At 37.5% G+C, this 27,538-nt stretch overlaps 1 protein-coding gene across 1 annotated transcript in view; it reads right to left on the bottom strand.

Annotated features, from left to right (window-relative positions):
• Angpt1 (angiopoietin 1) overlaps positions 1–27,538 on the bottom strand; it is a 251,103-nt gene that overhangs the window by 50,045 nt on the left and 173,520 nt on the right. The window contains exon 5 of the mRNA XM_051159533.1: positions 9,125–9,252. Within this exon, the coding sequence (XP_051015490.1) occupies positions 9,125–9,252 (128 nt within the window). The remainder of the gene's footprint in view (positions 1–9,124; positions 9,253–27,538) is intronic.

Below are 27,538 nucleotides of genomic sequence, written 5' to 3' on the forward strand. Positions count from 1 at the left end.
GCCCACAATTCACATTTGCACAGCACCCAATAAAGTTCCATCAGAAATGTTTAGTTATTTCTAAAAATGTCAGCTTGACAGCTAAAAATGAATAGCCTTAGTTTCGGACCACAATACAGTCATAGAGGTTGGCATGTAGCTCAGTGTAGCATACTTGTCTTGGAGGTGCAATCACCTACGGTAAACTCCAAGTATTACCTAAAAAGCTTTAAAATCTCAAATTGAGATAGCACTTGTGGGAGGTTACATTTCAAGAAATTACTAAAGTTCCTAATGTTACATACTATTTTTGGCCAAAATATTGGTTCAATATTATTTAATCTTTTATTAGAATGTCAATGTAATTGAGAAGAAAAGATTCAAATTTTTATATTTTATTGCAAGACTCTCATAAGATTACACACTATATCATATATGGTAATTTTTACTCATAGTTGTTGAATATTATTCAGGAGGCAACATTTGGTGAATGGAGACTATATTGTTTAAATTTTAATCATGAATAATATGGCTTACTGTATGCCTCCTGAGTGTGGTGACTTTTTCTTTTCTGTGTAGAATATTTATTCAAAGACTTAGTGCTTATTTCAATTATGTTACATAATTGGAAAGCAGTCACTGTGACTCATGACATGTGCACCTAGCAGTTTGATCCTTCAAAGCTGGACTATGAGGGATCACCATTACTCCATCAACTGAAAAATAAAGCCTGTTGAAGGTTGGCTAAAGCTGTGAAATGAGATGGCAGCAGCAAGTAGGCATGACAGCAGTGTTTTCCCTGAGGCATTGTGTTAGAGCACAAATGGCCAATGATTATGAAAACAATGGCAAGAACTATCCCTCATAGCAGAGGTTGTTCATGTACTTCTCTGGAGTGGAGGAACTAAAATGTGCATGCCTGTGTGTGCACATGAATTGGGACATCTGGTCTCCTGAGTGCTCTACCTCTAATTTGACACTTACCCTTATGCCTTTATTATCCCAAGGAATTGACGCATCTCCAAATTCATACATTTTAAATTCATTCCCTTTCTATGCCCAAGATTACTCTTCTGCTAATCCTCTTGCTTTCTCCATCTGCTCTGTGTCCTCAGCATGACTCCTAACAAGCCTGCCCTTAATTATAACATTTTCATTTATCCCCCATAATTCTAATATATTCACCCACTTTTTCTTTCACTCAATGGGCACTTTTTGGCATTAAGCCTATATATCACAATAGAGGGAATTATGACGAATAGAATACATTTCAATACTGACTTCTCTCATAGGGGAAAGAAGGCAGCAGAGCCCATAATTTTACAACTTCAGCAACCTCAGGAATAATAGCAACAGTGATATAAACAAAGAGACGTAATTCAAAGGCCTAACAAGCAAGAAAAGAGATGGTTGACATTGAGGACACTTTGTGTTGCACAGAGCATGGCCACCCAATAGGAATATCAGAGGCTAGTTAGAGATGAGATGGTCTACTGGAGATCAGCCAACGGTATCACAAAAACAGGAGGATATGGAAGAGTCATTAACAATGACAAGTTTATTCACACCAGATAATTTGAACACTTAGTGTGCATTTTGGAACTTAATCCAGAACGGTTTATGAAGGTCTGATTGTTTTATCCAATATATAGAGGTAATATTGAGATTTAAAATATTGTAGTAGCTTACCAATAGCTACGCTTAGCAACTATAGTGAATCCAGGATTTGAGCTGGATTTTAAAGATTTGGGATTTGAACTCTCTGTATGCTTAACTCAAAATTATAATTGGTCATAATGTAACTGAAGCAAATGTTGATATAATGAAGATCAATCTACCATTTAAAGAAAGAAAGAAAACAAGATTATAGATGGGAGGGGCAGTCCATGAATATGTCTTGATAAATAATTGCTACAGAAAATATACATCAGTAGCTTGTAAGTAGGCACATATTTGGTTTTATTTGTTGTTTTCTCTAGTTTCTCAAGTACTAACCTACTCTGGATATTAAATGAATATTCATTGCAGTCATAAGATAAGAAAATATGATTCAAGGAATCCCAAGATAATGAGTTATAACTGATGTTGGGAAACAGATTATATTAACTAACCATTTGAGAGAAGTCAAGTTAAATGAATATTTTACAATACCTACAAACTTAAAGAGTCACCCGAACTCTCTGTCATCTCATTTGGGAAGCTGCTAACCGCTCACTGTATACTAAGGTCATCAGTTTTATTCCCTTCTTAAGTCTCTGATAGGGTTGAAGACCAGATATTTTAGTTTTACAATTAAGCTTAGTTGTTCAGGGATTAAGATGTTTTTAGGTCTAAATAGATGTTTTAAGTTGACAGAGATGAGATATGATAGATACTGAGTTACATTCAGAATTTTAGACTCACTAAGATAGGAAAGATGTTTTCTTCAAGGCTGCCAAATACAAACAGCCAAAACACTATGAATGTAACATTTATATAATTCTTGATTGTGTTGAGGTTCTTCTTTCTATAGGTAGTTTATTGTATTTGTGTATAATAATATAAATGTATATATATATATATAAATATTTAATAAAAAAAGAAAAACTAGAAAAGCAAAAGAAATAAATACCTACAAATTTGAAATGAAGGAGCCATTAGTGACCTTAGTCAGAGAGATTTCAGGATCCTTATGAGACTAAAATCAGATAGAAGAGTTTAAATGGAGCAAAGATTGTGATTCTAAAGAAACAGCTGGGGCAGCTAACATTTCAAAGCCCTGAGAGTAAAAATACCAAGGAAACATTTGGCTGGGGAAAAATAATGTCTCTGGTTCCTTAATTAAATTTTGCACTGCATTAACTGATTAACACAACGTATGTGTGTGTTTATATATGCATTATGTGTATATGTATGTATATATACTTATGCATTTACGCATGTCTCTGTCTATCTGCTACCTCTCTATCTATCTATTATCGTCATCATCTGTCTATCATATATATCATCTATCTATCATCTATCTATATCTGTCTATCTATCTATCCATCATCATCATCTGTCTGTCTATTATCTATCAATCATCTATCTATTATCTATATATATATATATATATATATATATATATCTATATATATATATATAAAACTATCTATCATCTATAGCTGTCTATCTACCGTCTATCTATCATCTATATCTGTCTATCTATCTATCTAATCTATCCATCCCCATTCTTCCCTTCACCATCACACTCACTTATCTCTTCATGGCATGTTAGCCACCAACAGAAGTTAGCATCCAAAGCTATAAATTCTACTTACATACTCAGGAATGGAATCACCACTTCCGTAGATTTACAAAATATAGAGAAAAACTATGTCGTAAGTTTTTTAAGGATACTTACTTGTCAATGTAATTCTATGGACTTTGTTTTAAATCACTCACAGCTTTTACCCCTAAACACAGCTCTCTTTTTAAAAAGGAGGAATCTAACAATTTGAAATATTAAGTGCTGAGAAACATTTTAGGGGAAGACCCAAAGAAAGCAGAGGGAAAGAAGTTTAGGGACTTAGAATGGGTTTGATTCCTGTGTACACACAACAGTGATGATAGCAGATGCTGTTGCAGGGATTATGAGACAGTAGAGTTGAAGTGAGTTGAGGACTAGATTAAAGCTGCAACTCTGTTTTCTCTCAAGTGTGTGTGTGTGTGTGTGTGTGTGTGAAGAGTAAGTACACACAGAGTTCTTACAGCTCTACTTGGCATAAGCATTGAAATTGTTCTTGGATCTTAGATGCATTTTACAGACAATACATTACAAGTTTATATGATATATTACTTATTACATGTATGTAATATGTTTACTGAATTGAGGTATTGTTGGACATGACATTGAACATGATTTACACTATTTATAACTTATTATGAATGGAATTGAGTATTCAAACCAAAATTCTGTAAGTGCTCAACAAGCTGGCCTTATGAGTATAGTTCCTGGGTTCTGTTTATTAATACTGACATCATGAAAATTGATCATGCTAGTTTTTAATTTATACCTATTTAAGAAGATAGATTCAGTCCTGGAAAAAAAAAGGAAGAATACCCAATTTTTATCTATAGTCAGAAGAAAAATAAAATGTCTCTTCCTAACTGATGAAGGACATTCCATGGAATAAACGATCAGTTTCAGAAAGACTTGAGACACGAGAGTTCGCTTGCTGGTCTTGTGTGGTCTGTGTTATCTGGCACGTTCTTCCTGTGGATGGGGCCCTGCTTCATTTGCTATGTCTGTTGCATCTATTGACTCTATGACTGGAGCTTAGCTCTGTCCAAGAAGAGGCTGAACTGGCTTCTTCCCCAGGCAAGGTCAAAGCTTTCAAGCATTAAACACCTTTTAACTTAATACGGAGACTTAAACCCCGAACAAAAGGGGGTAATTTGATTCACATACTTGTTATGCCTCTATGCTTTATACAAATTGGATTGATTAACCTTCTGGATGCTAATTATTTCTCCATAACCTTAAATGGAAAAAGCTTAACACATTTGTTACAGCACTTTTTCAAGAATTAGAGGAATTATGCACTCAGAAACATATTTTTAATATTTTACAATAAGACTTATGATTTAATGGCTTGTTTTTGGATGAAGCTAAGCTGACTACAGGGCATTTGGCTTTAGACACTTGTGAAATGAAAAGAGAAATTCTGTTTCCCACTACTGTGCCTCGAAGGGAATGTAGAGAGAATAACCACAAACCGTGAACGCTATGAAACAAAAGATATAAAAGATAGAGTTCTCATTTTCAATTTGCTTGAAAAATTAAATCATCCTAAACTACTGCTTTGCCTTCCCATGACATTAAAAATCACTTTTCAAACTTTAGCAACCATTTCTTTCTCTCTCTCTCTCTCTCTCTCTCTCTCTCTCTCTCTCTCTCTCTCTCTCTCTCTCTCTCTCTCTCTCCCCCATCCCCCTTTTGACATAAACAATGTCAGTCAAATTAGACTGTGTAGCATTCACAGGATCTACAGGTGTTCAAGGCAGATGGGGTTCTGGTGCTTAAAAAAGACGTGCACAGGAGCTCTCATCCCTAAGCAAGAAGACAACTCCACTGATATTTTCTTACAAAGGAAAAATTCTTAACTGCAGTCTCTCTGGTAGATTAACTACAGTTAAGGGGAGACTCCGTTCCCAACAGCAGAAGGCCAACACAGGAGGAACTCGATGGCATTAAAATTTTATTATTATTATTATTATTATTATTATTATTATTATTATTATTATTATTATTATTATCATTGTTATTATTATTATTATCATTATTATTATTAATTCACACTTACATCCTGATTGCAATGCCCTTGTTCTTATCTTCCTTTTCCCACCCTTCCTCCCTTTTCCATTCTATTCTCATCCCTGTGACCTCTGTCAATGGCTTTTTTTGTAGACTTTTTGTCACACATTACTGTGTCTGGACATTTCTTGTATTGCTGGTTCCTTGCTCATATATTATGGCTTCTGACTTTGTGCTTTTATGGTGTGTGTTTGTGTGTGTGTGTGTGTGAGTGTGTGTGTGTGTGTCTTGTGTTTTCTCTTTGTTATTATTATTTTTAATTCTAGTTTGTTTTCTTGTTTTCAAAAAAGAGTCAGAAGCTGTGAAATCAGGTGGGAGGATCTGGAAGGAATGGAAAAAGGGAAGCATAATCAGAATATAATATATGAAAACTTTATATATATTTTTTTTTAAGAAAGTTCTATTTATTTGTTGATCATCATTAATAATAATGAGAAAAGGCCTTGCTGTGAATAAACAAGACTGAGAATTTAATACTATCACTGAATCAAGCATTGTTTTTTTTTTTTTTTTTTTTTTTTTTTATTTTAATTTTTTTTATTTTATTTTTTTTTATTAATTTATTCTTGTTACATCTCAATGTTTATCCCATCCCTTGTATCCTCCCATTCCTCCCCCCCCCCCATTTTCCCATTATTCCCCTCCCCTATGACTGTTCCTGAGGGGGATTACGTCCCCCTATATATTCTCATAGGGTATCAAGTCTCTTCTTGGCTACTTGCTGTCCTTCCTCTGAGTGCCACCAGGTCTCCCCCTCCAGGGGACATGGTCAAATGTGAGGCACCAGAGTATGTGAGAAAGTCGTATCACACTCTCCACTCAACTGTGGAGAATATTCTGACCATTGGCTAGATCTGGGAAGGGGTTTAAAGTTTACCTCCTGTATTGTCCTTGGCTGGTGCCTTAGTTTGAGCGGGACCCCTGGGCCCAAATCGGCCTATCATATTGCTCTACTTGTAGATTTCTAGGACCCTCTGGATCCTTTTATTTTGCTGTTCTCCCATGCGTCTCTCATTTAGAGTCCCAATAGGATGCCTTCCCCTCTGTCCCAGTTTCCTGGTAAGTGAAGGCTTTTGTGGGACATGCCCCTTGGGCTAGTATGCAGATATAAGTGAGTATATACCATTTGATTCTTTCTGCTTCAGGGTTAACTCACTCATTATGATCATTTCTAGCTCAATCCATTTATCCACAAATTTCGGGAATTCCTTGTTTTTAATAGCTGAGTAGTATTCCATAGTGTAAATGTACCACAGTTTCTTTATCCACTCTTCTACTGAGGGACACTTAGGCTGTTTCCATGTTCTGGCTATTATGAATAAGGCTGCTATGAACATGGTTGAGCAAATTTTCTTGTTGTGTGCTGGAGCATCTTCTGGGTATATTCCAAGGAGTGGAATAGCTGGGTCTTGAGGAAGCCCTATTCCCATCTTTCTGAGATAGCACCAGATAGATTTCCAAAGTGGCTGTACTAGTTTTCATTCCCACCAGCAATGAAGGAGTGTTCCTCTCTCCCCACATCCTCGCCAGCATGTGGTGTAAATTACTCTATCCACTTTAAGAGGAACAATGGTTTAGCACATAGCTTGGATATCATTTGCTTCTCAAAACAGTTTGAAAGAGAGCTGAGCTGTCCTTCTATATGACTTAAGTTATAGGAATTGAGGTTCACAAAATGATTGACACTATTTATGCTACTATCTTTCAGGGGACCTCACAGTAGCATGAGTGATGCAGTGAACAAGCCTGAGAACGTGTCTTTCTTCATCTTCCTCCCAGTCTGGATGCTTGAAATTCATTTTATTTTTATGTTCATGTAAATAACAGGATCCTAAAGAGTCCACAAGAGAGACCTTAATTTTTATAAGTTGACTTATAAGATATGGGTCAACTACCAAGATGTTAACACTTTGTTTGGCTTTCCTTCAGTGCTCTCTTACCTCCCCAAGAACAAATTGTCATATATTTATATGCTACTAGGATAGTGTGTGTGTGTGCTCACATGTGTGTGTGTGTGTGTGTGTGTATAGACTTGTTTTAGGATAACGAAAAGCCCCGTTATACTATCAGCTAGTCTCATCTCCTTATTCTTGTATCTTCATATTTTTGTATGCCTCTTGGCTTTAATTTATTTTAAGCCACAAATCCCTTCATTCAAAGAATATTTCCCAGAATGCCCACAAGAAAAGCAGGCGAAATCAAAGTGCTCTTGTAAGTGGCTGACATAGAAGCTCAGATGATTAGCTTGTTACTTCCCCCATCTTGTGCCTTCTGTTCCTTTTTTCCCACTCCCACCTGTCGAGCAAAATCAAAGACTTTTTGAAAAATTTGTCTCAAGAAAAGAGAAGAACAGTGAGAAAACTCTATCCTGTAGTGCTTGTTGAAATCAGGATTAAAAGATGTGACAGAAAGACATCTGGTCTTTTATTGGACCTGGATTCCAGACCAGACACCCAGTCTTCGAATTGCATGATATCTGGCACCCTGGTCTCCAAGATTCACTTCCCTTGCTTATCTAAGGACCCCCCAATCAGGAAAACTGTTAGGCTTAGTGTACAGCAGAAAGATGTGCTTGCCCTGTCCCCATTAGTGCACACTTTCTTCATTGGTTGATTCTAGTCCTAATTTATTAAGGACCAACTGAGTGCAGAAATCATGCCTGGTCCCAGGAAGTCAGAAACAAAAAGCCACAGTCCCTATTTTGTACAACTTTAATAATAGAAATGTCATGTAAAATTGTCCCAGGAAATCCAAGAAGGTTGGATGAGCATTTTTCATAGAACTCAAAGAAAATGAAGACGCATAAGCAGGTGTGGCAAAGGGTGGAAGAAAGTGTTTTTATCCCAGAACATGCATCTGTCTTTGGATATTTGAAACCCTGCACAACTTTTACATGTTGAAGAGCAGGTAGGTGTATGGCCTCTGACTCCACTGTCTTTGGCTGCCTTACTTAACAGTCTCTACTTAATCTCCTTCATAGAGATATCTCTAGCTCCACACTTCGAAAGCATCTGGTAACTCTGTAAATGCTTGTCTTCTCTGTTACATTGAGAACTGTTTTCTCTGGATCTGTGTTCTTTGACAGTGACTGGCAAATGAATGGTATCTAATTAATTCTTTTGAATGAAGGCATAGACAGATGATTTAATGTACGAATGTGGGGAGGGGTCTGTAAAAGAGATAGGATAGCAAGATGTTGCTTAGTCAAAGTTCACGTAAATATAAGTATGACCCTTCAACCAGCACTCAAGTAAGTATGAGAGGTACATCCTCTCCAATTGTGTGTTAAGATACAGAACATTTCTTCCACTTGTTTAACAGGAGCAATAATCCTGTAGATCGCTGGAGTTACCCTGGTCCCTCTCAGGCTAGAAAGTGTCCAGCATGACATTTGGGACTTTGAAAGATGATTTCTAATGTTTCCCCAATGCACTGAAAGTAGACTTGGCATCAGCATGTAGTTTGTTCAAGCAAAGTGCCAGAGCACTGTGATATCTAAGTAGAAAATAAAATGTTTGTGTGATCTCAACAGATCAGAGATACTGAGGTTAGGGAAGGTGGGCAGAATATGGTTTTCATCCCTATGGACCAGAGAAAGAGAGAATGTCTCTGAAAACAGGGAAGAGCATCTGAGGAATGCACTTGTGGTGTGTGTGTGTGTGTGTGTGTGTGTGTGTGTGTGTGTGTGTGTGTGTACATCAATGTGTACATAATCCATATCATGTTTAACAACTCACAAATTTATTTGATTATATAGCAACTCAACAAGGATCTGCTTTACGTCATACAAACAAGCACTTCTGATCTTACCTTTTTGGGTTCTGGCATATTATTAAAATAAATAGTGTAGATTCCACTCTTATTAAAACCAGCTTGATACACATCTGCACAGTCTCGAAATGGCTTCTCTTCTTCTCTTTTCCCTCCCTTTAGCAAAACTGCAGAATAAAACAGAGAGATTACGTGACATGAGTAAGGATATCAGTAGACACTACCATCCAGGGGGCTATAAAGACAGCAGGTCTGTGCTGCTGTCACACAATAACTGTACTGCCTATACCGAAAAATAAAACATGCCACCCTGCTAAGTAACTGGTGCATTTTGAAAAGCTCAAGACAAAAAGCTGTGGATCACTATCTAGTTGCAGGCTAATTTTATATCAGTTTCTTTACTTTGGGTTCCCTATGTCTTCAAAAACGTCATACTGTTGGGCAAATTATGTAATGCTCCCTGTTGTTAGCCATTTACGTCAATGTTTCCTGCCAAATTTATACACCATTCCTACCTACATTTCAGAGCAAACTTTTATTTATTTACTGCGTTGTTGGGAGTTCCACATCTTAGGCACATGCTCTATCAATGAGTTTTATATATACCTCAAACCCAAAGGTTTAAAAAAATTGCCAAAGTATTTTAAAAAGTTAATATTCTTATTAATTCCTTGAGAACTTCTGACATTCGTATAATGCATTTTCATTAATTCTCACCCTTACTACTTTCAGTGCCGCTCACTCCCACTCCTCCCAACTGTGTGTGTGTGTGTGTGTGTGTGTGTGTGTGTGTCTTTGATGGCTCACACAGTCGAATATTTTATGCCCATATACTGTTCACTGTAAGGGCCATCCAGTAGAGCAAAGTTCATCAGCCAGGGGCCACACCCTTAAAGAAAACTAATTTTTCTTCACTTTGAATTCATCAACTCTCAATAGCTCCTCAATTACAGGTATAAGCTTGTGAGTGTCTCCTTCCTCCATGCTGGAGTGTTGGCTGGCTTGTCCTCCTGAAGCTGCTGTGCAGGCAGGGACAGCTGCCCTGAATGAAGTGGGTCGGCCACTCCCAGAGGGTGCTGTTTGCTCCACACTTCCGTGACACTACCCTTTCTTTTGCAATGGTTCCCTGGGCCATAAACTTTAAACCCCTACCCAGATCTAGCCAATGGACAGGACATTCTCCACAGTTGAGTGGAGAGTGGGGTATGACTTTCACGTATACTCTGGTGCCTCATATTTGACCACGTCCCCTGGATGGGGAGACCTAGTGGCACTCAGAGGAAGGATAGCAGGCTACCAAGAAGAGACTTGATACCCTATGAGCATATACAGGGGGAGGAAGTCCCCCTCAGTCACAGTCATAGGGGAGCGGAGTAACGGGAAAATGGGAGGGAGGGAAGAATGGGAGGATACAAGGGATGGGATAACCATTGAGATGTAATAAGAATAAATTAATAAAATAAAAATTTTTAAAAAGGGTGCTTATACATGTTCCGTTGCCATCTGAATGCTCCACAGACACTTATTTTTTTTGTACTGTGACCAAGTTGTGAGTTTTTGCATTGATCACCAGCCACTGCACAAAGAAATTTCCCCAACGTTGTCTGATAGCTTCACTAATCTATGGCTTAGAGAAATGAATTTAGAGGGCAATTTGACACATGTTGATTTTGTGTCTTTTTGTTTGTTTGTTTGTTTGTTTGTTTGTTTGCTTTGGCTTTTTCGAGACAGGGTTTCTCTATGTAGCCTTGGGCATCCTGGACTCACTTTGTAGACCAGGCTGGCCTCGAACTCACAGCGATCCGCCTGCCTCTGTCCCCCGAGTGCTGGGATTAAAGTGTCATCATAGTAGATTCTGCCCTGAGGCTTGTGAACTCCACAACCGTGCGTTGTTGGACAGATTTACAGTACCAGACATTCTTTTCCTCCTATAGCGTGGGCCTTATATGCAATCAAAATGGAGTTGGCTACCCTCAGCATGCTTGTGCCGTCGTTGCACTCTTAGGATCATATAGAAAGTGGGGACTGACTTTCACATGAACTCTGATGCCCCATATTTGACCACGTCCCCAGGAGGGGGAGGCCTGGTGGCACTCAGAGGAAGGACAGCAGGCTACCAAGAAGAGACTTGATACCCTATGAGCATATACAGGGGGAGGAGGTCCCCCTCAGTCACAGTCATAGGGGAGGGGAGTAAGGGGAAAACGAGAGGGAGGGAGGAATGGGAGGATACAAAGGACGGGATAACAATTGAGATGTAATATGAACAAATTAATAAAATATATTAAAATAAAAATAAAATAGTTCTAATTAAATTTGCAGGTTTTATTTGATTTCTAGAATATATGGTGATGGATTTCAAAAATTATTCTCTAACTTAATTTTTAAATACTATTAATTTGCTCATTTTATATCATCTGAGTGATGATTTAAATTCTGGGTATTAAATGAGACACAAACTACAGTTAAATTTTCTTTCTAGGTTTTAAACTTACATTATAAATTGTACTTTTTATTTATCTCTTTCTGCTTTTCTCTCTCTCTTTCTTTCTTTCTTTTGTTCTTTCTGCTTTTCTCTCTTTCTTTCTTTCGACACAGTCTCTCAGTGTAGTTATGGGTGTCCTAGAACTCACTCTGTAGACCAGGCTGACTTCAAACTCAGAGATCAGCCAGTCTCTGACCCCCAAATGCTGGGATTAAAGGTGTGTGCCACCATACGCAGCTATTTTGTTTTGATAGCTTTGGCTTTGGATTAAAAAAAACTTTCTAGGACCTCTTCAATCTAAACCCACATAACACTACTGCGCATATTTCATGCTTTATACCATCCACACTGCATCGGATGTTTAAATTCTTTCTTCAGAAAGTACTTTGGCCATGTCAAGCATTACTCCATTCTAACAAAAACTAATATTGAGTTCGTCAATGAGAAAAGCCTTGTTTTATTCACTGAGCTTTCCTCATTTTTAAGTTCTCATTAATTAAATCAAAATACAAATCAACCCGTGTAATACTTCTTGGCTAAAGATGTATGAGCCGTGTAAAACATTAATGATTTAACATTTTCTAATAAATATATAATATTTTCAAAATTGGTTTCATTTAATTAAGAATTTTTCTAATAGTCCTCTTTGTTTAATGAATCTGTTTTCAATCACTTCAATTCACAATGTTCCTACATAATAAAAACACCAAATATCCTCCACGAGTAACTGCTAGTAAATGGATTTGTAAAGCATGAAAAGAGTCTAAAATACAGGCTTGAATTTATTAAATGTAACTGAATAACACTTGTACTCTTATAAGTAATAGACTGTCTAATCTTTGTAGAATGAGTTGTGTTAATGTAAATATTTTAAACTTTAAACTGCTAGATTATGTTTCAAGAGAGCAAAGTAATTGTGTCAGATATATGGCCATAATGAAAAATTTATAATGCTTAATAATTCATTATTTTATATGCAGTGAATGACTGTGCTAATGGTTTTTACATAGTTATTTTGAAACCAATATTTAAGCACGGCTATGAAAACCTTCAATATCAACACAGAACAAGTACACACTCTGGAAGCTTCATACAGCAGTGAAGAAATGTGGATTTTACTTGTTTGTTTGATTTTTGCTAAATTGATGCAATGAACCATTTAAAGTATGTAGAGGTACATGCTTGCCCCCCTACCCAAGAAGCCATTTTTAGTGACACTGGGCCTGTGAATGGCATATCTTAAAGCAAAGAAACAGTTTGCTAGGTTTTGCTTATAATTAGCTATATGGGAAATAGTTTCCAAAATCAGTTGTTTGTAAACACTTTACACTTGATTCTTTCTTGTGTGTAAAAGTGAAAAATATCCTCATTAAATGTCCACAGCAGTAATGTACAGGAGTATTAATGGAAATTTATCATGGCAGAAGAGGACAGAAGACACAGGAAAATGTGGTGAACAAAAACCCACTGAGGAAACTCATTTCCTTTTTTTGGGTGAGAAAAGAAGAAAATGGTTTATCTAAGAAGAAAATGTTTCTCTCATTAAAGACACTACTTCCTGTCTGCCGTATGTGCTTATGTAAGGCGAACATGTTCCCACCCGGCCTTTCTTCCCCTCCTGTGCCCTCTGCTTTCCCACTTCAGGAAGATGTGGGTGAGAGGACTATTGTGTGGTTAGAGAGGCTCTTGCACACACATTTTCACAAAGAGGAAGAAGGGAGGCGTTGCCTGTTGTATGACTCTGTGGAATTTGTGTGAGTGCTGTCTAAACTAGTAGAATAAATTCTCCACCTGGGAAAATGTACTATGCTTAAATGTTTGTTGCTATGGTGATATGTGTGACATGGATCTTTGCTTTGATCCATGTTTGAATCAGCAGTTTTGAAAATTATCCCTTCATAAGACACACACATTCTTTCCCCCAACGCTAAGCTGCTTCTTCTAAATCATTAATTATTCTATTTTATCTTGAAAACTTTGATTTGGTCTACATGTTACTGTGTTAACCACTGAAAAATGAACTCATTTGAAGAGATTCGGCCACAGCAGATCTTTGGTACCTTCATTTTAGGTTGTGGTTTAAGGAAGATGCCATCTATATAGGTAGGTTGACATCTAGGGTGTTTATGAAAATTGATCCATAATATGATGTGGTTATAAATACTTCTGAGGTAGGCAGAGTGGAGCATGGTAAGAGTGGCAAAGCAGTAATTACTATCACTGATATAATGGTGATAAAAAAGCGTTGATAGCAGCAACATTACATTTTCACTCACTTTTCTGAAATAAACACAACCAGAATAAAGAAGTGCACTGGGAGTGGTAGCTGCTCTGGCCTTCCTTTCCTCATGTTCAAACCATGTAGTTTATGAAATCCAGGGAAGCTAAAATAATCTGGCCATTTGTAGGATATTATTAAATCAGTCTGTTCTTACAAAACTTGCTTGGCTTACTATATTAATTGACTCAGTTGGGGTACAATAATTGCTTTAAGTCAAAAGAAAGAGAGTAATCTCAGGGTATGCTGTAGTCTACATAATAGTAAATAGTCAAATATTATTTAATGTTAAATGATAACATTGTAATGCATAGTATTTTGGTTGTTGCTATTTGAATAATTTCACTGTTCAGTGTTATAGTGTTCTGAAATTCAGTGTCATGTGAAAATATTATGAAAATGGATAGAAGACAATAAAAGAAGATGAATTTGTTGAACGTCACGTGTCATAAACAATGATATACTTTTTACTGAGGGTTTGAGATTCAGTAGACCAGTAGAGCCTAGAAGAGTATGTGGTAAATAAGCAGGGGACACACAAGACTTAATGCAAGAGATATAAGAGGCGTCAGCTACCCTGAGCTGTAGAATGATCTAGAAACTGGGTCCATGTCTGTCTATCTTTCAAAGACTTTAAACCTATTGTAAACTTAATGTATAAACCTTGACTTTTATAAGTAAAGTTTCCTCTTTGACTGTACAATATTTTCACTCCTCTCCTAGTCTTCAGTTCCCAATCTTTCCTCTAGCTGAGAGTCTAGAATCTCATTGTTTAACCTGCCTTTTTCCAGCATCTCCTTTCTTCCACCCTACCCTTGATTATAAGACAGAAATTGAAGAAGGGCTAAGGTGGCATTTAGCATTTCTGCTGATCGCTATCCATAGCCTCCTCACTCACTCAGCCTTCTCAACCCCACTTCTTCACTATAATACTGTCATTTCTAGAATTTCAAATCTCATCTTCTACATAGTGTATCTCAAATATCATACTTTTTTCAATACTGCATCTCACTTTGGTTCTCCTTACTCTGTATATTCAATATGTATAACCATTTGGTTTTCTGTGAGGATCAAAGCAATGTGACTGTATCCTCTCTGGCATTCCTTTGTATCCCAGCCCTTCGCTGTTCCTCTTCCCCTCACTCATCACAGTGAATTCTTACAGCCCCTTTTCTCTTCCCCTAAGATCATTTTCTCCTTTTCTTTATTGCTTTACCTGCACGTCACATAAATTTCTATATGTATTAGGATTCCCTTCTTGTATGTTTACCTTTACACGCTATCTATCATGGCTTCAAAGTACTAAAGACGTGATTACAACATAAAAGAATTTTTAACTGAATATTTACTTGCCTCTTGATTTCACAATGTGTATTTCTATTTGTCTTTCAGGCAATCCCTCCAGCTTTCAGTCACCATAGGCTACCCAACCGGCTTAACTCCATTTTCTCTCTTTTCTTACTGATGCCCTTTCTTCTTCTAGTTCTCATAAGTGAAAAATTAATCAAGTCACAAATACATAAATATAATTATTCTCACTACTCCTTGTCTTTTCTTATTAATTAATTAATTAATTAAACACTTTGTACACATACATTTTTGTCTAGGCAATAAAGACACAGACATACACAGACTTTCAAACTTGTCCTCGATGAGATCACAGACTAAATAGGAGAATCTGTAGTAGCAGTAGATCTTTCATGATAGTTGCATCTATGATAAGTAACTTTTTGTGACAGCAGAAAATTCGGCTTCTACTGGCATAAGCAAAAAGTCAGTGTTAGGTAAGACATGATCAGGTCTCCCGCAGTGTGACTAGAAAATATCTTTCTTTACCTTCCTCACGAGTCACTTTTGTTGGTTCTCTTCCTCCTCACAAGATGGCTGGCAACAGCCTCTAGAGCTATAGTCTTACCAGTGTAAACAGACTATTAAAAAGAAAGAATGCAGATAATTGTTATCTTAAAGACATATGTCAAGTGCATCGGGAGCTTTCAAGGAGAATAAACTCCATCTGCCAAGCAGATTCAGGAAAGCTGCCTCAAAGAGATAACACTTAAAATAATAAAACCTGTGGAACAGCTTAACGGAGGTAAAGTTTAAGAGCCTGGTATGCCAGTTCAAAGACTTCATTCGCGCACATATCAGCAATAAATCTAGAAAGTCTTGGGGAAAGGGCCGTTATTCATTCTTTTCATTTAGTCTTATCTGTACAACCAAATCTTTGTCATCTAAGGGGAAGAGCAGGAACGTGAGCAGGTGCATGTCTGTCTGTCACCAGGCAACATTCAGTCACTAAGCAAATGGAAACTGAGAGCAACAGCTGTTGACTGTTTCTTGCTTTTCCCTTCTGTTGGCCAACCATTCTTAACCCAGATGGTATACTGACCACCCAACTGACTTCAGGAAAGGGCCAAGAAAGCTGTGGCAGAGGGTCACTTCAGTGCAGATGAACCTTCACAAAAAAAAACTTCCTGGAATGTGGACTTATTAATTCTTAATCTCTGCCACCCTAGAGAACACAGAGGTCCATTAGCCTCACTTCCAGAGACAAGACAAACACTGCCTCCTCTTTCTAGCCACTTCCCAATAACTTGGTGTAAGAAATCAATTACTCAGACATTCTTTTTAGGACAGAAATGTGAATAATTCAAAACTCTTAAAGCTTCCAAATATTAAGATACACATGGACAAAACTATCTCTTCAAGGAAAATCCTAGTGGAATTTTTGAGCCAGAATCACTAGGGAGGCCGTAGCAGTTGGAAATGACTTAAGTCTCTGATTTCAACAGGTCACATGTTTTATGAGCTTAAGTATGAGTTTAAAAAAAATGGCAAACTTGACTAGGAACAAACAGGCTCACCATGGATTGATTTGACTCTGTGGCAGGTGTATGGCATTACAAAAACAAAACCAACCAACAAACAAAATAACTCCACTTTGAAGCTATTCCCCAGAAATCCAATTAATTTAAAGAGACTTTCAAAAGAAGGTGCTTCTTTGCATCACAAGGGCGTGTCAAATGAGTCATTTACAGGGAGTCCACAGTTCAGTATTTTGTTGACGTGGACACGAAGGTGAAAGCTTCTCAATGACATCACTGTATACGCACACATATGTGTATCTACAAGAATGCATTAAAGTTTTGCACTTAGAAGTTGTATGGTGCTTTTTGTCACATGTAAAATATATGTTCAAAGATTTCAAAGATAATGTCGGTTGATTGAAAAGTTTGTGTGAAAATTTTGCCGTATAGAAAACTGAATGTGTGTGTGTGTGTGTGTTTGTGTGTGTGTGTGTGTGTGTGTGTGTGTGTGTATCCAGTTATATACCTTGCTTAAGAAAATAACCATTCATTTTTCGTAAATTGTTTTTCTGTATTTTCTTTTTGGGCTCCCTAGAGGAAATATGAATGCTGTGTGACCACTGCTATTTGTTCATAAGGTCACTTCATTGACAAAGGTATTTCAGGTTTCAAGAGTGTTAATTTCCCATGTAATGTTTTCAACCTGTCAGAACTGTATTGATTTTACACAAAAGACTTTCCCTGCATGTGGGAAACCTTAAAAAACAAATATCTGGATATATATGGCTTTTATATAACTGGATATAAATGTATATATAACTGGTTTTGTGTATATATATATATATATATATATATATATATATATATATATCACATAATACATTCTGTCTAATGTTGAACACACTTAATCTGAAGGGTGAATTAAGTTGGCTGATGTTTCTCTTCTTTTCAAAGCTGCTGGCTCTCCACATACTGTCTCTGATTTTGGCAAGAGGTGAACAAAACATAAATATTATTTATTTACTACATTATCATTTCAGTTAGCATATTTTGAAACAATAAACTACTTAACTTTCATGTGAACTATTTAAATAATCTACAAATTCTTAAATATCTGTCAACTTCACAGTGGCACAATAATAATCAGAATAAAATCAACTAGTGCTCATTGGATATTACCAGGAGCTCCATTCTGAATTTTTTTTATGTACAGTTTGTTAACTGTTTCATTCCATCCTCATAAACATCTTACAAGTGGTTTGGGGTATATTACTTATATAAACTGAGGTTCAATGATGCTGTTTAATCTCATTAAAACCTATAGGTGTCAAATCTCAGTGACTATAATGGTGGGAGACGTGGCTGTGGTTGGCCAGCCAAGCTGAAATGAAACTCCAACAGATCACCTGATATAGATGCCCCTGAGATGCTATTCCCAACTGCAAAGTCATACCCAGTTCCTTGGGTAGTTTTCCATAGACCTTCCTTAATTCTGAATTACTATAGGCTTTTCTCACGGAAGCAGGCCACATAGGGAAGAGATAAGAGGCAGATGTGACAGATGTTGACATGAGGATAAAAGGAGGCACAGGCAGCAGAACTGACCATGAGGTGGGAATCCTAGTGAGAAATGTGCATCTGCGGTGATCCAGAACTTCAAAAGCTAATGGGATTAGGAATTAAGAGGTCCCTCGAGCTGGGCCTGGGGCTGGGAGATGTAGTTCAGTGGTGGGGCAGCAGTCTTGTGTGTGTGAGGCTGTGTCTAACAGCACTACAGAAGGACCTCTAGTTTCATGGTTCATTTTTTAATATGAAAGGAGAATTCCACATATTTCTAATGTAGATTGCTTGGTATATCTATGTGCTTTTTGCAATGTCCCTCTAATAAGAAATATCTTATATGTGAAATGTAATGCATATTCACATGCCCAGTATTAAAATAACAAAAATATTTGCCTAAAGCCTTAAAATGGAGTTATAAATTTGCTCAATAAAATAACCATTCATTTTTTCATAAATTGTTTTTTCTGAATTTCTCCTTGGGCCCCTATTGTGAATGCTGTGTGACCCCTGCCATTTGTACATAAGGTCACTTCATTAGCAAAGATATTTCAGGTTTCAAGTGTGCTAATTTCCCATGTAATGTTTTCAGCCTGCCAGAACTGTATTGATTTTACACAAAAGACTTTCCTCGCATGTGGGAAAGCTTAAAAGGCATATTTTTATGCTTTATTTTGAGTGAACAAATAACTGATTTCAGCAAAATTTATTAAAACGGAATGAATGTCCCCGGGAAATACTAGAAACGCAGAGCCAGTGCCAGCTGCTTCTGGAGACTAGTGCACCACCAGGAAGTCTTCAAGGTTTTAAGGAAAATAAGGCTGACTGTCACCCTGTGACCATCACTGCACCTCTCACACTTGTGATATAATAACCCTGAATTCTTGACTATTCATTCAGGCTCTACATGTGGTTCCATTCTCATCGCAGGGCTTCCTATGGCATTAGGAGAAGGCGGTGAATGACCGATCCAAGCCAGGAGGAGCGTGCATGACCTAGGACCTCAGGCAAGCTCTCGCGAGTGTGTCATACTTTGTACTATGCTACTTAGCAGCAGCACTGGGCCTAAAACCGGTGGTCTTGTTTCTCTCTCTCTCTCTCTCTCTCTCTCTCTCTCTCTCTCTCTCTCTCTCTCTCTCTCTCTCTCTCTCTCTGTGTGTGTGTGTGTGCGTCCTTGTATTTTGCGTGTGTATTTTTTAGCTTATTTTTATTTTAATTTATTATTATTTATTCACATTACATGCCAATTCTTTTTTTTTAATTTTTTATTATTAATTTATTCTTGTTACATCTCAATGGTTATTCCATCCCTTGTGTCCTCCCATTTTTCCCTCTCCTCCCCTTTTTCCATTATTCCCCTCCCCTATGACTGTTTCTGAGGGGGATTACCTCCCCCTGTATATGCTCATAGGGTATCAAGTCTCTTCTCGGTAGCCTGCTATCCTTCCTCTGAGTGCCACCAGGTCTCCCCATCCAGGGGACATGGTCAAATGTGAAGCATGAGAGAATGGCAAAGTAGAAGGATCCAGAGGGTCCTAGAAACCTACAAGTAGAACATTATGATAGGCAGATTTGGGCCCAGGGGTCCCGCTCAAACTAAGGCACCAGCCAAGGACAGTACAGGCGGTAAACTTTAAACCCCTACCCAGATCTAGCCAATGGTCAGAACAGTCTCCACAGGTGAGTGGAGAGTGGGATATGACTTTCTCACGTACTCTGGTACATGCCAATTCTTATCCCCTGGCTAATATCTTCCAGTCCCCGCCCCCCCCCCCCACCTCTTCTGCCCTATTCCTGTGCCCTAGACCTCTGAAAGAAGGGAAACTCCTCCCCCACCGTATGACTCAGCCTATCAGGTTTTATCTGAACATCCTGCTTCCGTTTTCAGCTCTTTCCTCTGGGCCTCCCCATTTTTTTTTTTTTCTATGCAACCCTGAACTACCTTCCTGAGTTGGCTGAGTTGGCGTACGTGTGTGAGTCTAGCAGTATAAATAACTGGCCACACATCCCGACACAACTGCCTCTCTACAAAGCTGAACCCTAAGTTCAAATTTTTCATCACGGAAGAAGTGGTTCTAATGTGCAATCACATTTAAATAGTTATAAGTTCATGTAATACGCATTAAACGTACAATTTAAATAGGCTTGACATTGATATCATCTTTCAAGTTTTGATTTTATAAATCCATTATAAAGCTGGATCATCTTTGGTAGGCTCCATATTAATATAACTTAACATAGATGGCCTGACCCACTCAATGTGAAACCATCTCTCAGATAAGATATGATAGTGCCCAAAGTTGTTATAATTCTTTAGACTAAAGTAAATTAAGAATTTAAACAAGCTTAAATGCTTTTAATTTATCATCATCATCATCATCATTATTATCAATATTATTACCACGTGTTTGTGTATTGTAGGCCTTAATATGCATATATATGCATGTGCCACAGCAAGTGTGTACAGCTCATAAGATAATTCTCAGGCATAGGTCCTCTCTGTCCACTTTGGGATAAGGGGCACTGACCTCAGGTCATAGAGTTTATAAATAAATGAAATGTGTTTACTCACTGAGCCATCCTGTCAAGCCCTAAACATTTTGTGGATTACTAAAGTTTTAAAGATTTTTTTTTTGCCATTGACTTTAGAAAAATCTTATACCAAAATACTTTTGTGTGTATTTAAAGATAAATGTATATACATTGTAATATGTCTCAGACTTTATTATTTTTCCTCCTTTCTGAAAGCATAAACATTTCCATTACATTTTATTCTACAATTCATAAGCTGTGTATGCTTAGAATTATTGAATAATACTAATAAAATGCTTTTTCTATCAGAAAAATTATAGGTGTAAAGCCTTATGCCTGTCTGATGTCCGCTATCACAGTGGAGCCTGGATTCATAAAATAGCAACAGAATTTGACTTGACTGTGGTTCAGCCAAAAAAAAATTTCCTTAGTTGAAGTTGTGTTTGTATTCGCACTATTTATGCTTTGCTGCCTGTAGGAGCAAGTTATAGGAGTGCAGGGGGAAACAAGGATGGAGTTAGTTCATTAATTATATTGGAACATCAAGGGGACTCTTCTTTTTTTTTTTTTTTTTAAAGAGGTCTTTCATCATGGCAATGCACAGACCCCGCTGGAGCTGGTAGACAGTAGTGTGCAGATAATTCATCTACTTGCTGAAGTTGAAATTCTAATTCCAAAAGCGAACCACAAAATTTCAAATCTCCCTGAAAAGATGCCGTTTAGAAGTAGTTCGTAGATGAGGTCAGCAACCGGAAATTCTAATTTTGTTATCACTAGTTCAGCTATCCACTAGTCATCCTCTTCTTTTATTCTTCTCTTTTTTTTTTTTTTTTTTTTTTTTTCAGAAATTAAAACTTTACAAATGGCAGCTCATAGGCTCCATCTAGAAGGAGAAACACACTGTGTTCAAAAGTAAACAGCCACCTCCCCTTAAGGAGCTCCAGTTTATGAGTGGAAGTGCAAGATAGCGTCCTTCATTTTACAGAAATTGTAAAGGTTTGCCATAAAATTTTCTGTCAAGATAAAGTAAATGGGAGCAAGCACTTACTGCAGTTATGTCACTGACGACTGTGTTTATTTGCCTTTCTGATTCTACCTAATGTTAAATTGTGCATTACAAGTGGTCAGCAAAAAAAATCCAGTATTTCATGCAACCAAAGGAAAGTGATATTTTTTATTTTACCAATATTTATCTGAGTGGCTTTTGAAAATTTTTAATTTCCTCCCACCACTTGCCATGTTTTCAGAGTCATTCTGGACTCAAGAGCCATGGAGTTCAGACTATCTCATCTCTTGACTGGATGATTTACTCCACGAACTCAATAGACACTGCACAGGAGGTAAATTCCTTTCAGATGGTAGAATTACTCTGTGAACAGAGCAACAGGACGTTGCGGCACTGGGAAGGAAGCGGATGCTTTGGTTCACCTTTTTAAAGAAGGCCAGAGACTTAAAATAACGATCATATGCTCATGCCACTGTAATCAGCCTCTGGGAAAGGCACTTTAGCCCAAATAATGCAGAGCTCTGAACAATTTGTCTTATCAGTCATTATGGCTCTCAGATGACGTGAAAGAATTTTTTAAAGAAACACTCGTGGGAAGTTCCTAAAACTTGTAATGTGAAATTCTTAATATGATACTGAGTATATTACTATGCTCATGTCCTCTGTATTTATTTTTGTTTCCTTTCTCTCCTGTGCATTTCCCAACCTAAAACTTTTACCTGTCCATCAAAATTCAAGTGTCTTAGCTATGTAGTTAACTTTGTCTACCACAGTCACATCCCAGCTACAAAATATCTCTGGGCTTTTATGAAAAACAGATGATTTTTAATTTACCTTGTGCTGGTGAGGGGATACCATTCCTAACATCTCTCCCCATCACATTTCTCACTAATGTATGTTCCTTATTTGCTGGTGTTATTTTTTTTTTTTTTTAATTCTCTCTACAAAGAACTCTGAATTCCCTGTCTTCATTTCATTTTGCACTTCCTTTTATAAAATGAGCTCCTAACCTTAGTAAGTAAATTCTCTGAAATTGTAAACAAATATGTGACCCTGTATCTGTGGGATTAAGTTGACTGGTAAGGAAAAGCAATCTGCTTTTTTTTTTTTTTTCCAATTGGATCTATGACCCACCAAATGGTTAAAGTAAGCTTTTTTTTTTTTTTTTTTTTTAATGGATCATACACGCTGTCTCCTCTGAGGATACAGCAATCCATGGGGCAATCCAGAGCTACCTCTTGAATTCAATGTTACTGCTTCTCTGTCAGGAAGTCCGTGTATCATGAGTACCTCAGCAAATGGCTCAACACTATACTTACTAGTTTTTAGGAAGTCAATAATACTATTGTAGTTAATTACCCCAGAAATCTGTAACCTATATTTGGCTTCTACTTTTATAAGTAGTCATTTCTGGTTTGTTCTAGGTTTATGAGTACATTGCCATCCCTTATTCTTCTTTCTGCCCTTGGTTGACTCTGACCTTATTTTGTTCCTAGGAGCTCAAACGGAAGTCTGTCACCTTTACTTTGTCTTCTCGGCACAGTGTAATGAATAAAGTGCAGACTCTGGGTTCCTGGGCCCAGGAATCAGATCCCAGTGTGCTCACTGGCTCCCAGAAGACTGCTTGCAAATCATTTACCTCTCAGAGCTTAGTTTCCTGATATCTTTCACATGAAGTTAGTAATAACATTTATCATAAAATAATGTTATCAGAAGGAAACGAGTTTATAGTGTATGGTGTGCTTGAAGGATTTCCTAGCATAACAATAACGTTGGAAACTCTCCGTTAGGCTTCTGCTTTTAGGAGCATTAGCTTTTAAATATTTTCCTTCTACATGGTGACTAGAGAAATGTTTTTTAGATTATAATCTAATTTCAATATTTTCCCCTTCCTTTTCCTCTCTCCAAACCATCCCATATACCAACTCCCTGCCCTTATTCAAATTCATGGCCTCTTTTTTCACTAATTGTTATTGCATGAAAAGCCTGCATGGAACATGTTATTTGCATGTATTTGCATGTGTGCTTTTAGAAAAAATTTTTTTTTCTAAAGTTTAAAGGCCGTTCCATCCCTTTACATTGACAATGGATTGTCACTGATTTGGGGGGTGGGGATTTATCCAGTTTCCTTTATCTCTCTCACTTTACCTCTTTCACTTCCTCTTTTAAGTCTCTGTCCTTGATCCTAAGATTTAGCCTGTTAATCTACATATACTCACCCAAAGTCCCATGACTTCTGGACAATGCTATTTGTGGTCCTTGGGATAGGGGTGGGGGTCCTTTACTGTGTTTCTTTCAAACTTGATCCAACCTACTTATGTTTTAATAGTAGGTTTTAATTCTAGCTATGAAGACAATTTTGGTCAAGTCCTTTTTTTTTTTTTTTTTTTTTTTTTTTTTTCCTTTACTTTACTTTTTAGTTTTTCGACACAGGGTTTCTCTCTGTAGCCTTGACTGTCCTGGACTTGCTTTGTAGACCAGGCTGGCCTCGAACTCACAGAGATCCACCTGCCTCTGCCTCCGAGAGTGCTGGGATTACAGGTGTGCACCACCACTGCCCAGCTTTGGTCAAGTTCTTAATTACCTTGTGGAAGATACAAAATGAGCTAGACTTGGCAGCTCTTTCATATTGTAGCAAGAGCAAACTCAACACAGATAAAATTCACTCGGTATTAGAACCACAGTAAACATCTGATAACATCACTAAGAGAAGTCTGTAGATGCTGGATGATACTTCATTCTATCCTGGTGACAATTTTATGTGGTGTGTGTGTGTGTGTGTGTGTGTTGTTTTCCTGTGTGTGCACGTACACTTGTGTGTGTGTGTGTGCTCCTGTATGTGCAGGTACACTTGTGTGTGTGTGTTTATTTTCAGGTGTGTGAAGGTGCACTTGTGTGTCTGTGTGTGCTCCTATGTGTGCAGGTACACTTGTATGTGTACACACTGTGGATGCCACAGGTTGATCTCAGGTTTTCCTTCTCAGATGGCATCCAGCTTGGGCATTGAGACAAGACCTCACATTGACCTGGACCTTGCCCAGCATTGATCTGGACCTTGCCCAGCATTGACTTGGATCTTGCCCAGCAGACTAGGCTGTTTGGCTAGTGGAGCCCAGCGGCTTTACCTCTCTCCACCTTTCAGACATTGGGATTACAGGAGTAGACCCTGGGGATCAATCCCGGCCTTCGTGTGTGCATAGCAGGCACTTAACTGACTATGTGAGCTTCCTAGTAGCCTCACCATGATTTGTATACATGCATTTGGCTGGTGCCTGCAAATCTGAGCTTATGACTAACGAAGTTTCCATGAAACTGCAGTTTCCTTGAAGCCACTTTAAATACCAAGGCTAAAATATATTGTTTCCTCCCAGGTATATCAATGTGAGGACATTGTAGAAAAATTTTGCTACATAAAAACATATAATCACCATTATTCCCTAGAAGAGACGGCATAAAAGAGTAATTGTTACAAAACTATGTTTGAATGAATCGATAAATTCATGAGTCACTTTTTAGTTCAGCAGGAATGCACCCCAAGCTGACTTGAACAATGAGATAACAAATGCATTAAATTGTGGTTGGCCTAACTAGTGATTCCTTTTTCATATATTTTCTTTACTCTTTTCCTTTTTCTTTTTGCATTTTTGCCATTAATTTAATTCTAAATTTCATATCATGATGTGGTTTCTAGTGCTTCCAACGTATGTGATGGTATTTTAATCAGCAGTGTACAGCGATGAGGATGACTGGTGACTACCTATGGCAGTTGCAGTGCTTACTTGTCCTCTCTCAAACATTCTAAACATTGTTTCTGTGCCATTGTCAGTGTAAACTACTTAATTCTAGCAGTAACTATGATCTGACCAAAAGCATGAAGCAGCCAGCTAAACTCTGACACCCCAACGACAGTGAAGCCAGTACTTCCCTAGTGGGTAATATGCCTAAGAATAAATGTGAGCACATGTTTGCAAGGATTACATGAAAGTAAATGTGTGACCCGGAAGCTGCAAACATGGCTACGATGCAGTTTGAAAGACTACTGGCCTATGATATCATGGTTGTCTGCCCAGTGCAGGAGGAAAGCTTGCTGGATTATCCCTGAAAATGTGTTTCTTAGCAATATTTAGGGTAAATGGTCCTTCTGGAACCACACATTCTCGAGTGAAGGAAGTGTTCACTCTACGGAAATATGCGTTTGCAGTTTTCCCATCAAAGTATTTTTAGCGAAAGTTACATATCTGCTCACTGCGTGCTGGACGTACTTTTGCCATGGAATGTTAATGCATTATCACATAATTTTCAATTCTGTGTGGTAAAACATATAAACTTGATTCTCATGCAACTTTGAATTATCCAATACTCAAAGATAAACTGCATGTATTTATGATGTACCAGGAACTCATAAGTTAAAAGTTGTCATCCCATTTTAGATGTCAGAAAACTGAGGCTAGAAGATGCAGTTAGGACAACTCTCTTAGTAATAAATCTTGAGCATTGTGCTCAGATGGGCTCTGAAAAAGTCTGGCTTGCAAACACTTAGTTAATGGCTGTTTACCTTAATTATGTTCCTCAGGAGAGATGGCAGGGATTAACGCTTAGTGCTCGATCTGTGTTATTCGAGCTATGTGCTTTGTTACATATAGAACATTTTACTTAATTCTTTCCCTGTCATGGCAAAGCAGGTGGAATTATGCTGCCTGAAGTTTTCTTCCTAAACATCAGACAGAGAAAACTCACTAATGATGTATTCTTGTGGGTTTTATGGCATTATATCTGAGATTGTGCCCAAATATCTGAGTTAAATTGCTCCCAAAATTAGGGGTTTTTTTTTTTTTTGGTTTGGTTTTCTTGAGTTTTACACAACGTGTACAGTTTGGTACCTTTTGACTTTAGTGTCCTATTATTGTATATTAATTTTGCAAATTTTGTATGCATATTAATTTAAAAGTAAATAATTTTCATATGTTCATCTGCTAAATAATGAAAGTATATAGTAAATAAATTTTTTGGCTACAAAGAAAGGTTGGAAATGTGTTTCATAGATGAAATGAAATCAAATTAACCTTAGCAACTTACATTTTATTTACTATTATAGTAGTCACACTTTAAAATTTAAATGTATGCTAACTAAAGACTATGGCTCAAAGAAAATATTAATATGAAGAGGATTGACATCACAGTAAACACCTATCGAGAGTTATGTCAGTTGTGTGCCTGTTACAAGAACTGAAATTTCTAGGATACTTAACTGAGACTAAAAGCAATACAAATTAACAGGAATCATAGTCTCAGCCTCAAGAGTACAAAACCCAGTGGAGAGTCAGCCAGTATTCTTACAGAGTCCTACATCTCACAGACAGGGTTTATTTTAGTGTTGCCTCATTAGAAGGAAGAAATGTATTGGAAGTCTTAGAGTGTCAGACAATTCAGTCTGCATTAGCATTGTCACAGTTCTTTAGATGTTCAAACCACAGAGCAGATGCCTCTCCCACACCCTGGGTGAATGCTTACCATGGTACCTGTCATATCTGCTATCATAATTTTTCAACAAATGAAGAAAGATGACATTTGGTTGCTGATACTGGAGTCAAACTTCAAATAAAGGCAGAAATTTTAAAGTCACACTTCATGCTTCTACCCTTGTAAAGACATGTTTATTAGACAAATGCTGGAGGACCAAACTACATTGTGATAAGTAGGCAGACATGGGAGCTCCGTGAGAATCCCCAGTGCTGGACATCCTAAAATCATGCACAAAAGACTACCCAATTCTGTGTGCTTAAGT

Source organism: Acomys russatus, chromosome 17 (genome assembly GCF_903995435.1).
Source record: "Acomys russatus chromosome 17, mAcoRus1.1, whole genome shotgun sequence".
In the NCBI taxonomy this organism is placed as follows: domain Eukaryota; kingdom Metazoa; phylum Chordata; class Mammalia; order Rodentia; family Muridae; genus Acomys; species Acomys russatus.